Source organism: Quercus suber, unplaced genomic scaffold (assembly GCF_002906115.3).
Source record: "Quercus suber isolate HL8 unplaced genomic scaffold, Cork oak 2.0 scaffold_103, whole genome shotgun sequence".
Lineage (NCBI taxonomy): Eukaryota > Viridiplantae > Streptophyta > Magnoliopsida > Fagales > Fagaceae > Quercus > Quercus suber.
The window spans coordinates 1,498,529-1,511,173 of NW_027069568.1; the positions used below are offsets into that span (position 1 = coordinate 1,498,529).

Consider the following 12,645-nt stretch of genomic DNA (forward strand, 5'->3'; position numbering starts at 1 on the left):
TGAATATACTTCTTTCTTACTTATCAAAAAAAAAAAAAATGTGTGTAGAATATGATTAAGTGATTGAATTTATCATATCATGATAGCTTAAGCTTTTGGACAATCAATAATTTATAATAGAATTAGAGCGATGGTCTCAAACCTTGTCTCCACTCTACCTCCCATTTAGGGGGAGTCTAGGCCCCACGTGAGATGGAGTGTTCTAATAGTTTAAGCTATTGGGACAATTGATAATTTATTGTTATGGAGCCTAAGAGAATGTGAAGCTAACACTATTTGCATTGCATTTCTTTTGAGTTGTTTTCACAACGGAGGAGTGGAGCTTTTTTATTTTTTACGGATTGGTTCTGATTGAGTTGGGGAGTTTATTTAATTTATAAATTTGATGGTGCCAGCTGATGAAGAAGAACGTGAAAGCAAGGAGGAGAAGATTGTAACAGCGACCAAAAAGGGCGCGGCAGTGCTGGATCAATGGCTTCCAGATGACATAAAGGCCCATTACCATGTTTTGCAGTTGGCAAGTCTTATAGTTATTGTAGCACAATGTAGTGAATGAGTAGAGGTTTTGTTCAGTAGAATGTAATCAATATCAATAATTTTTTTAGTGTTCTGGTTGGTATTTGGCTTTCTGAATTTGGACTGAATGTTGCTTTTTATGATGTAGGGTGATGAAATATATGATGCCATGTTGAACAAGACAAATGTTGGCGATAATAATAATAAATTTTACGTGATTCAAGCTCTTGGTTAGCTCTTGATTCCCTGCAAATTTTATTTACTCTAATAGTTTTTGGTTAATTCATTTCGAATCATGAAAGTATGTTGAGTAGGAAGTTGTGTCAATAGTGATGTTTGAATGAAAAAAAATTTATAGTTCTAGTTGATTCAATCCCTGGTTGTTTCTCAAATTTATTGATTATGCACTATACCCACTCCTCTTCTCCAAACTGGACATGTTTTTGCACTGATAAATTGGTGTGACATGGTCTATGCAACCAACCAGAAACAGTTATAGGCTTGAGTAAAGATTTAAATTCAATTTGTGAACTGTGAAGCTTCTTATGATAACAATGCCGGTTGTTTTTATTTTTTAAATTTGAGGTCCAAATTATCTGGCTTTCGCTTGTTTATTTAGTAAAAGAGCTAAGCTAAAGCCTAAATTTAGGCTTGATTATTAAAAAGCCGAGCTCATATGTAATAACGTACTTGTAAACAAGCTTGTCTGTACGATGCCCAACGAAAGAATATATAATTTTATATGTATATATGTATAAATATTTGAAATATATAGATTGAATTTTGTAAGTTTGTAAATAAATTCATGAGACATCAAATGTTAGTTCACCACACTGGACTTCATATCCCTAGATCCCCTTGAAGTGGAACTTATTATTTGAAATTTATTGATAATTTAGAAAGTCAATTTTGTAATCAAAGTAAGTACCTGTTTGGATAAAGCTTATCCTGCGTCTGAGTTTTTTTTTTTTTTTTTGGGAGAAGAGCGTTAACTAAGTTCCAGTGGGTCCCATGCATTATTCACGGGACCCACAAACATCTTTTTTCAACAAAACTTTCATTAAAAATGGGTCTCACAGTACTATTCACACATTTAAAAATTATTTTGCTACAATATTTTTAGTTTTCAGTTTTCAACAAAATAAGCAGTATCCAAACAGAGCCTAAGTATACTTTTTAACATTACAAGGTTGGTAAATTTAATTTCTGTATTTTTATAAATTAAAATCATTATGAGTAAAGGATCCAAGGATAAATAGAGGAGGGTGTATTTGTAATTGTAACGAGACCCTTTCCTATTTTGTGCCAAAGCAACTTATCATTCTATCTAATTAACCCAAGTAATATAGTTTCAACGAAATTTAGTTATTAATTATTAGCATGTGAAGAAGCAAGTAGCATGTGAAGAAGTATGAACTTTCTTGACAAGAAAATGAACCAAGCTTGAGCATATAATCTAGTTTGGTAATGCATTTGAACTTGGTTTGTTTACTTTGTTGCACTAGTAATCTAGTATCCTGAACTCTTACTGATATTATTTCAACATTACTTGCAGAATCTGATGATGGCAGTACGTTCATGGTTTACAATAGGTGGGGGAGAGTAGGTATAAAGGGTCAAGACAAGTTATTTGGTCCTTATACATCACGTGACAGTGCAATCCAGGAGTTTGAACAGAAATTCTTTGCCAAGACCAAGAACCACTGGTCCACTCGAAAAGAGTTCATTTGCCACCCAAAGAGTTATACTTGGTTGGAAATGGATTATGGTGAGCAGGAAAAAGAATCAGATGTGAGTACTCCTGATTCTAAATTTATATTTTTCCCTAAAGTGCCGAATGCTTGAAGTAGATGTCATTTTTTTAACAAGAAAACACCAGCCCCTCTCCCTTGTGCAATAAAAAAGGAAGCGAAAGAAAGGCGACTTTATTGATTTCTGTTCTCACTTCTCATGTATGGAACAAATTTTATTTTTGGCTTCACTGTGCATCAGTGACGATGGGTGTCTCATTTACAGAAGGTGTTGTGGGGGTGTGGATTTTTAAGCACCTTCCAGATAGGTGTATTTTTGAACATCATTAGGTTGCTACAAGGCATTTTTAGTGAAGTTTTATCTCTCTGCTTTGAAGAGTGGGAGGTATAAGGATGTATCATCCCTGTTCCGTATCCCATATTTCTGTTTGACCAAAAATAGAAAGAAGAGAGAACCATATTATATTTTCTTTGCTACTGAATACTTAATAATGATTATCAGGTCAAAGAAAAGCCTGACTCTGCTTTAGGAATTCAACCTCGGGAAACACAACTTGAGGCACGCGTTGCAAAATTTATCTCTCTTATCTGCAATGTCAGCATGATGAAGCAGCAAATGATGGAAATTGGTTAGTTGATCAATCATTTACTTTATAGAGGATATCATGCAGATGATCATAAAAATGCTAAAGCATGACAAATAATTGTTAAGTTCATTTAAAAAATGAAGTGTGTTTTGATGGATGCTTTCCTTTGAGTTGTAATATTTTATTGATATGCTATTGTCAAAATATATTTCATTGACATGGTAATTGTTTCTCTTTAATTATTTTTACAAAGATTTGATTTGTACATAATCATTTAGGATACAATGCTAATAAACTGCCACTTGGAAAGCTGAGCAAATCAACAATTATGAAGGTAAGTCTTTATTGGATGCAAGGAAGTTTCCTTTTGCTTATATTTGATTTGGAGATAAAATTATAATAGAATATACTATTAGTTATGTGTATTTGAGAAAAATCTCTATTTTATTGATTGGCTACTTTTAGGGAATACTTAGAGGGATTCACACTAAGAAGGATATCATGAAGAAATTTTGACAGGAATTTTCAATGATTAATTATCCTAAAATCAACTAAACTTTTAAACTAGGAAGTACGGACACTTCATTTAGGGTGTCATACCCGTGTTGTATTCATGTCTAACTCGTGTCATACCAGTATCGTACTAGTTATTTCATGTTATAATTTTTGAGAAATTGCTCATGCTGTACCCATACTTGTGCCTATGTCTGTTTCTGTGTCTGTGCTTCCTAGCTTTTAAATGGGTTGTGCATTGTTCCTCTGCCTACACTTGTGTGCTGTAGTTTTATGTTGCAATATCTTTTGTCTTATTTCTTGTACCACTGTTTTCTGAGAACACTCCATGAACTAATTTTCTTTGACAATGTCTAGGGTTATGATGTCCTGAAGAGGATTGCTGATGTGATTGGCCAATCTGATAGGAGAAAACTTGAGCAATTAAGTGGGTAAGATTTTTCCTTCTTTGCTAGAGAGCTGTTACAGTGTATTTTTCAAGTGCTTGACTAAATTAGCTTTGCATTTTAAACAGCACATCTGATGTTTGTTTATAAAGCACACTATTTTTCTTTTTACGTTGTTTTGGTTTTGAATCATGCATTCTAGTTTCAAGAAGTTTGAGATTCCAATTTCAATCAATGGTTTCTTGTAGAGAATTCTACACTGTTATTCCCCATGACTTCGGATTTAAGAAAATGCGTAAGTCCTCTCTTTTTTCTCCACTATACACTTAATAAACTAGGGATATAATAGTTTGGGTTGTCTATTTTCTCTCAAAAATGGCATCTATTTTAATATGTAAGAGTAAATGATGCAGGTGAATTTGTAATTGACTCTCCTCAGAAGTTGAAACACAAGTTGGAAATGGTAATCCCTTTTTTTCTTTAATTCAATATATCCATATTGTCACAGTTAACTTCATATCTTCTTGTTTCGGTTGTGGAGGGCGGACGTAGGACCCTACTTTGGGATTTAATTATTTTCTTGACAACTTTGGTATTATATTATTTTATTTCCAGTGATATTAGATGCTATAATATCCTTTTTTGTAACCCCCTGCTGTGGCCTATCAGTCAGATTTTGGTTGTATTTGGAAATTTATTCAGTTGCTATTGATTATGAGAACACTGATCTGATCAACTTCTTGCATCTAATTGAAGGTTGAGGCCCTGTCTGAAATTGAGGTTGCAACAAAGCTGTTGAAAGATGACACTGGAACAGAGGTATTACTTATTCACTTCTCTCCTTTTTAATAATTGACTGGCTGTGTCTAAAAAGTTTCTGAAAGTCATATTTGCATGTTTTTAAGAAGCCATTGTAATATATGCAAAGAGCACATGGTCCGAATTATTTATATCATTCCATTTAAGACATCAGAGAAAATGGTCCTACTTAATCATAGTGAGTTAGCTTATATTTTTATTTATCACTACTGTAATCTACTTATTTACACCTCTGCCATCATTGTAGGGTGACCCCTTGTATTCTCATTACCAACGGCTTCATTCTGAACTGTCACCTCTTGAAGTTGATTCTGAGGAATTCTCTATGGTAATAGCCTCAGAAGTTTTAACAGTAATACTTATTTACACACACACTCACCAAAGGACAGTAAAAAGAATGCCCCCAACCCCAAAGTATAATACATGCAAAATATAGCTTATGACTCCATGAGTTGGTTTATTAGCTGCCCACTTTGGTATATAGATCTGATACATAGTTTTTGTTTCCTCATCTTTTCAGGTTGCAAAATATATGCAGAACACTCATGCAAAAACACACTCAAATTACACTGTGGACATTGTTCAAATATTCAGGGTATCAAGAGAGGGTGAATCTGAACGCTTCAAAAAGGTGACGAGGCATTTTATGTGAACATAAAAAACCTTTATTACAAAATATTTCTATCATTGCAGATATTTTTTAGCAATTTTTTATTTATTTCATTAGGTTCTGATATACAAGTAATTTGTTAGGTTTTAAGTCCTAATTTAACTGCCTATTACTCCTGCAAGCAGTTTAACAGTGTGAAAAATAGAATGCTCTTATGGCATGGTTCTCGGCTTACAAATTGGACTGGCATTTTATCCCAAGGTCATTATTTTCCTCTCAAGATTCATAAGTACTAATAAGTGTGTGTGTGTGTTTTCACATCATGTGATCTGAAAATTTCCATCAATAACTTAAAAATATTTAAGCCTAACTTGTATTCTATCAGGTTTGCGCATAGCTCCACCTGAAGCACCTGTAACAGGTTACATGTTTGGGAAGGGTGTTTACTTTGCTGACATGTTCTCCAAAAGTGCAAATTATTGCTATGCTTCTCATGGTTCCAAGGCTGGCGTGCTGCTTTTGTGTGAGGTTGTTCTTTATGCTGTAAAAACATTATTGTTATATGAAAAGACATTCTTTTGGGGTGGAACACATTCATATCACCGACCGTATGCAAAAATGTCTTACATTTCATTAATGGTAAGATGTATGCACAAGATTACCACTCACGGACAGATGGGTCTTGCTGGACAACTATATGAATATTTACCCTTTTTCTGTTCTACATTGAAGCCCAACATTCCAACAGGAGTTTGGACTTATATATCAGTAATCTGTATGTGTTCCCACTCTCCCAGAATGTATCTTATTTCTGGCTGAGTTGGTCTATTCTACCCAGATTAGTCTTCTGGGAGTAACGCTATTTTTTCTTATTTTCTTTTAGACCCATAAAATTTGTGTAGTCCTTCACTCCTCCTTGATAACTGCTGTCATAAGACTTAAACAATTTACTTTTCAGGTAGCTCTGGGTGACATGGCTGAGCTTCTAAGTGCAAAATATGATGCTGATAAGTTGCCAGAGGGGAAGCTAAGGTTTGTTTGTCTTTTTTTTCCTTTTCTTTTTTTAATTATTTTTATTGACACCTGAATCATTCCATCTGCCTTGCACTGAAAAGTGGAATTGCCAAATTCAATGGTTGAAGTATGAAAATGCGCTCATGGAATTGCTAGTAATGTCAAGACTAATTATCATATTGAAGACTTTTAAAGTCGATGTGGATTAAAATCTGATGTTTTGTTGCAGTACAAAAGGTGTTGGAGGTACTGCACCAGATCTCTCAGAAGCTCAGACACTTGAGGATGGTGTTGTTGTTCCCCTCGGAAGAGCTAAACATATGAACCATAAGGTATAATGCATCATGAGTTAGAAAATTTTGGCAGTAAAATTTAGAAACTGTCATGTGTTTTGTTCCTCCTTTTTTTTTTGGTTGGGATTGTTTTACCTTTTGTTCAATATTTGTGTAGGGCACTTAATTATGAGGGTACATAGCTTAGTGTATGTCTTCTAAAATTCAAATTCTTCTTGCAGGGTGATTTATTATACAACGAATACATAGTTTACAATGTCGATCAGATTAGAATGCGCTATATCATTCAAGTGAATTTCAATTTCAAGTGATGACTGGTATCGGAAGGTGATTCCATTTTGCAGATTTGCTAGCTGGGAAAGGGGGGCTTCTTTTCCCCGTCTTTCTTGGGGGTGGGGTTGCCAATGTGAACAAAAAGAATGTGCCATACCCAGCGCTTGAATGTAATATGATATGAAAATGAGTTGTAAATATGTCTCTTATAGATGTGATTTTCAGCTTAATTCATGGGTTATCATATCTTCTTTAAAAGATTTTGAATGAATTATGAGCAGTCAAGCATTAGAAATTGGTTTTCTGTCATTTTGAATTTGGCCATTTCAAAATTTCAATGACCCTGGTTGCAGTACCATCTTCTTAACCAGTTGCTTACAATCCAGTCATGTCAGTTCTTAAAGAAACAGAGGCATTTAAAGAAGAGGACCTAAATCATGTGTTTGTTTAGGCTTATTTAGCCTAGCTTTCTTAGGCATAATTTTTTGAGCAGTGCTTTTTTCAGTGAGTAACTTACTATAATTTATATAGGATCTCGCTATTAAAAATAAGCTTTTTCAAACACAGTTTTCAATTTATATACTAAATTATATACCAAAAAGACAATGTAATTAGAAAGCTATGATACATAAGAGGGCGTTGCTCCTCTTTAATCCTCTCCAAGGGGAAGGGTAACTATATTAGTCTATAATTCTGCCCTTAACCTACCATTACCAACTTGCTAACATTGATGTCATATAATGCTAATTATAACTAAAATTGTGTTAACATGATTTCAGTTGTGTGTTTCGTATACTGTATGTAATTATCACCACTTATAAAATATAGTAAAAAGTATATAACTTGTGATAAAATATAGCAAGTACGGTACTCGGATGCATTAGATTTGATTGGATAGTAGTAGGTCCAAGAAAAGAACTCAAATATTTCCACTCCCAATGTTAATGCACATTCAAGTACCTTTTGTTTTGTTGCTGTTCCTCAGTCCTGAGGCAAAGTCAAACATATGCATCAAGTATGGTAGAATTTAATTTCTTGGAGGCATGATTGAGTTTCAAACGCCCTTTGAATACATAAGAGTGTATGACCAAATAAAGCATTTACTGCACCAGTTCATGTACACGCCAGTATTTAAGTCCCTAGATTTGATGATGACCTCAACCTGAATCTATGTTCTTCTTCCACAAGACAATATATAGTGATTCAAGACTGGAACAGTTTCTACTCATCATTAAAAAGCACTGTGAATGTAATAAACCTCACCGACTCTTTAATGCATCAGCCATGAAGGAATGTGTCCACATTGTTGTTGCTTTGCTGCATTTATATTATGTCTCTTCAGATAAACAACAGAGCTAAGCATGCAGACAATGTCTGTCTTCTTTTTAATCTTGACGTAAATATCTTCTTTAGCAATGAAGATTGCAGTAGGCTGTAATGATGGGTTTTTGCAATTCACATTGTCATTCTGATCACGACTGCAATTTCTCATATAATATCGAGTGGATATTTAATGTATTTCACTTTTTATAATAGACAACAGATACACCATTAATTTTCTTGTCTCATAAAACCTCACAAAATCTTATCTCACAAAATCTGTATCTGTAATGAATCAAACTTCAGACCTCTTTATTGAATCAAATTTCAGGCCTCCATTGCAAGAGGAGAAGCACTATTATTAGGCTATAAATTCATTGATATATTGGGTTATTCTATTATATCCAACTTTCATGTAAGTTTTACAAAGACAAACACAAATTTATGGGATTGAAAGAGGCAAGGAGTGAACAATTATAATACTAAATTACACTATAATTTAGTGGCTTGAATCATGCTTGATCAATCTTATATATGATACTGCCAACATTCCACACCAAAAAACCAGTACCCAAAGAAAAAACCAAGATCGCATGCCTTGACTAGTAAAAGGAAGTATGCATTTGAAGCTAAAATTTGGAGTTCACATGCATAAAAAAGTGTTGTAGGACAATGATGCCAGCATAACATCTATAACCGGTCGGGTGTACTGAGAATTCATTTCTTATTTCCTCGTGAGGATAGATGGAGCAATTCAAGTGAGACATAATGTTTATCCAAATTTTATTCAATAGTAGAATATGGTGAACCTTTCTTCTGAATTCATTAATTCAAATTAAATCAAATCTCTCCGAGTAGGATTCGAACCTAGGACCAATCAAATCTCTCAAAGTAGCTCGAAAATAACACATGAAACCCCAAAATAATTCAGCAATCTGGTTGTAGGTGTTTTACTAAGTTGAAAGTTGTTGTTTGAGTTGTTGTACTGCACTGTTATTGTTTGATGCTTAATGAAATTTCTTGCTTATCTAAAAAAAAGAAAAAAAGAAAGAAGAAGTGGCCACACACGACATATTAGTGTGAATGGTGAGGAATTAACTTCACATATGCATGCTTCAATTCTTTTGGTGGTGAAAATGCATGATGTCTTCCATCTTCAAAGCTTTACACAGTTTGCTTAATGTGGACATAATATTAACTTGTAAATATATCAGCAGGAGCTTTGAAATTCTTGAAGTCCCATCCAATGAAACCACCACAAATTTTTAGGGGGAAAAGCTGAGGCCTACTGCATCTAGAGAATCATATCTGCCTAGGGAGCCTCCCAGCCTTTCTCAAAAACTCACACTCAGACTCACACACACACACATATGACATACCCCACTCAAAAACTTTGCGCCCAACACGCAAAGCCTACGTGCACTCTTCATTATTCTTTCTCCTCTGCTTGCACCATCCAATTCTTTCCAAAAAGTAAAAGGTGATCACCGATTCACCTTACAAATTGGCCCCACCCCAATAGTTTTGATCTAGGAAGAGAGAGGGGCATGTAGGCCCATGCCCCACATGTTGGTGGGTCCCAACTCCCAACATCATTGGCCTAAGAGATTCTTGACCCAAAGGCTAGCATTGCATCGCATTGCATTGCATCGATAGGAAAAGAGGTTTTAGAGGCTTGTGTTTGTCTCTCTCTGCATTGAATCCTTAAAGAGGAGCAAAGGGTTGCTGGCTTTTTTGGAAATAAGGCAGACAACAACCTTTTTGGGTCTCTTTAGATATACTAGCATGATGGCATGGCATGGCTTGGCACAGATGTTTCTCCACACCCACACTTCGAATTTACTCATTGCTCTTTAAGTCCTATACCATGGTCATTAAATTCACTCTCTCCCTCACCAATTTGCACCTATAAATACAGTGTTTCTTCCTCTATCCATTTCAACTAAAGTTACACCCACCATACTTCAACGTGTGTACAGACTTGATGGGTGGGAAGCTCCTTGTTGGAGAAGCAGGGCACGTGCAATGCACTTGGCTCTCTCAGATGCCAGTGAACTCTTTGCACGTGCTCCCCTTCTCCAACATGGGTTCCTCACCCTTGTCTCTTCAACCTAGCTGCCACGCAAGTCCCAACTGCGTGAACTTGTAGTAGGTAATGCTATCACTCAATTTTTGCTTTTCTACCTTCTGTGTTTACTTTAAAATTGACAACTTCTTTTGAGGCCAATTCTATGCACATGTAGGTCTTTAACCATGTATAAAGCACGTAAACGAGAGAGAGAGAGAGAGAGAGGTGTTATTTTTATTTGGCTAGCTCTCTCATTGAACAGTTGTTGGGTAGTCTGAGGATTTAACTGTAGAAGAGTTGCCTAGTAGAGTTAATAATTACATGAAATAGCTAGGTGACCACTGACCATGATCGTATCTTTTTCAGGTAAATTTTGACCTTTCACTAAAAGTGTGGTGCAGTTGATAATGTTATAAGACAATTGGTAGCGACTAAAGTAAACCAAAAACCTTATGCTCTCTCTCTCTCTTTCTCTCTCTCGGTTTTTAACTATATAGGCTCCTTTACATTATATTGGTCTGAATTACTTACAATTGGTCATCATAATTTAACAGAGCAAATTAAAAGCCCCATTCAAGGAATTATGAATAGCAACATGTACAGGACATTTAACATGAATGCAATATGATAAATAGATGAGCACACACAAAGATAAGCCGATAATTCCAGCACTGTCATCATTATTTTGCTATTTAACAAGTGATACGAAGGAAATATTTAGAGCAAATTATGTTCTTTGGATTTTTTTTTGAAGATAGGTAAATAGTAGAGGAGGAGAAGATAGAGTTCAATCCACAAACATATATATAAATTATAATATCACAATGGATGTCAAAAGGATATTAAATTCTTACAACCAAACGCTATTTTATATTGTGGGGACCAAAGGGACAAATGGCAAATTGGGCTTTAGATGGGCTCTAATTTGGCCCAACTAGAGATATGAATGAGCTATCTAAGCCCACATGAACCAAGGAAAAAGACCATTTGAGGAAGTGACTAGTCCGAGGAGGCTACAAAATTTATGGGTTAAGCCCAAACGTATCAATCCGAAGAAGGTAATAGTAATAGACCTGGATAGGTCTTGGAGGAAACTTCCTAGTAGAGATACTATCACCTTCTCATTAAATGCATGATACCAATTAGGTATACCGCATTAATGACTGAATGATACTTGCACAGTACAACCACAACCTGTTACCTACTCAGCACCACCTCGAAATAAGAGGAGAAGAATGAAACAAGTATCATGGAGAAGAATCATCTACCATCTAAGTGGAGGGTCAGGATCGAAGTATGGAGGCTATAAATAGGAAGAGATCCCCCGTGTACAAGGATTTGATCTGGAGATTAAGAAAAAGAAAGGAGAGAGTACCAAGAACACAAAAAATTGTTGAACCTTGTCTTTGCATAAGTGCAAACCCTCCTCAAATTTTTTGAGGAAGAAAAAATATAATCTAGTCTTATTTTACTCCCATGAGATTTGTTTCATCATATCTGTTGTGATCAATTCTTTTTAAGAGCTATTGTTTGAGTTTTAATTGTTAGTCTAAAAATTCATCTCTTCAAATTAATTGTCCCGGATATCACTCCGGCCCAATCCACTTAGGATCCTCGGATTTTAGCTCATACATATATCATCTATGAGGTCTCTTCCATTTATTTTTTTATTAGTAAGTTATAAGCATATTAATGGATTTTAAATTATGACATTCTCATTCTTTATTCACTCTTGTGACAGGTGGAAGTGAACAAAAAATAGTGTTCATTGGCTTATGTTGGCCAAGCATAGATGTATTCATTTTTAATATATATATATATATATACATATATATATATAAAGGTAATATTTAAATCTTATATATGAAAAAAGTAATAGTTAAACTAATTATGACCTTTTGTCAGTTTTAAAATTGTGGATAATCATAATTACCACCCTTTTAATATTCCTGTAATGAAGGCATCTTCACTCCATAAAAATCATTTTTTTTTTTTTAAGAGAGAGAGTAACAAAGAAAAAAAAAAGGAAAAAGAAAAAAAAGAAGAAGAAGCATGAAGGCATGTGGTTTAGTAATTATATGACACTTAACTATCACTTTAATTTTTTTTTAGTGATCATTTTGGTTCATTTTGATAATTTTGATAAGGAGACAAGTGTAAGTATCACCCATTGTTGCAAAACTTTAGAAGAAAAAAAATCATTTATAACCATCAAACTTACACCTTCACAAAGTCTACTCATTTGACTCACCATGTAGTATTTTTCAAATATTTGTGCATGCAATTCATTGAATATTATCTCATATCATAAGTAGAAAGCCTCTCATCTCATCCCCTCGAAATTCCACCCCCCCCCCCCCCCCCCCCCCCCCCCCCCCCCACCCCCCCCCCCCCCCCCCCCCCCCCCCCCCCCCCCCCCCCCCCCCCCCCCCCCCCCCCCCCCCCCCCCCCCCCCCCCCCCCCCCCCCCCCCCCCCCCCCCCCCCCCCCCCCCCC

The 12,645-nt window shown here is 35.4% G+C and overlaps 1 protein-coding gene across 1 annotated transcript; it reads left to right on the forward strand.

The window, feature by feature from the left end:
- The first annotated feature begins 385 nt into the window (after positions 1-385).
- Positions 386-7,117, forward strand: LOC111993037 (poly [ADP-ribose] polymerase 2). Its single transcript, XM_024024887.2, has 16 exons — positions 386-517; positions 665-746; positions 2,072-2,307; positions 2,770-2,896; positions 3,133-3,188; positions 3,725-3,798; positions 4,002-4,048; positions 4,167-4,216; positions 4,510-4,572; positions 4,820-4,900; positions 5,093-5,203; positions 5,368-5,443; positions 5,568-5,710; positions 6,141-6,214; positions 6,426-6,528; positions 6,711-7,117. The coding sequence occupies exons 1-16, from the start codon at positions 386-388 to the stop codon at positions 6,798-6,800; spliced, it is 1,545 nt and encodes a 514-aa protein (XP_023880655.2). The 3' UTR covers positions 6,801-7,117.
- Positions 7,118-12,645: the final 5,528 nt, after the last annotated feature.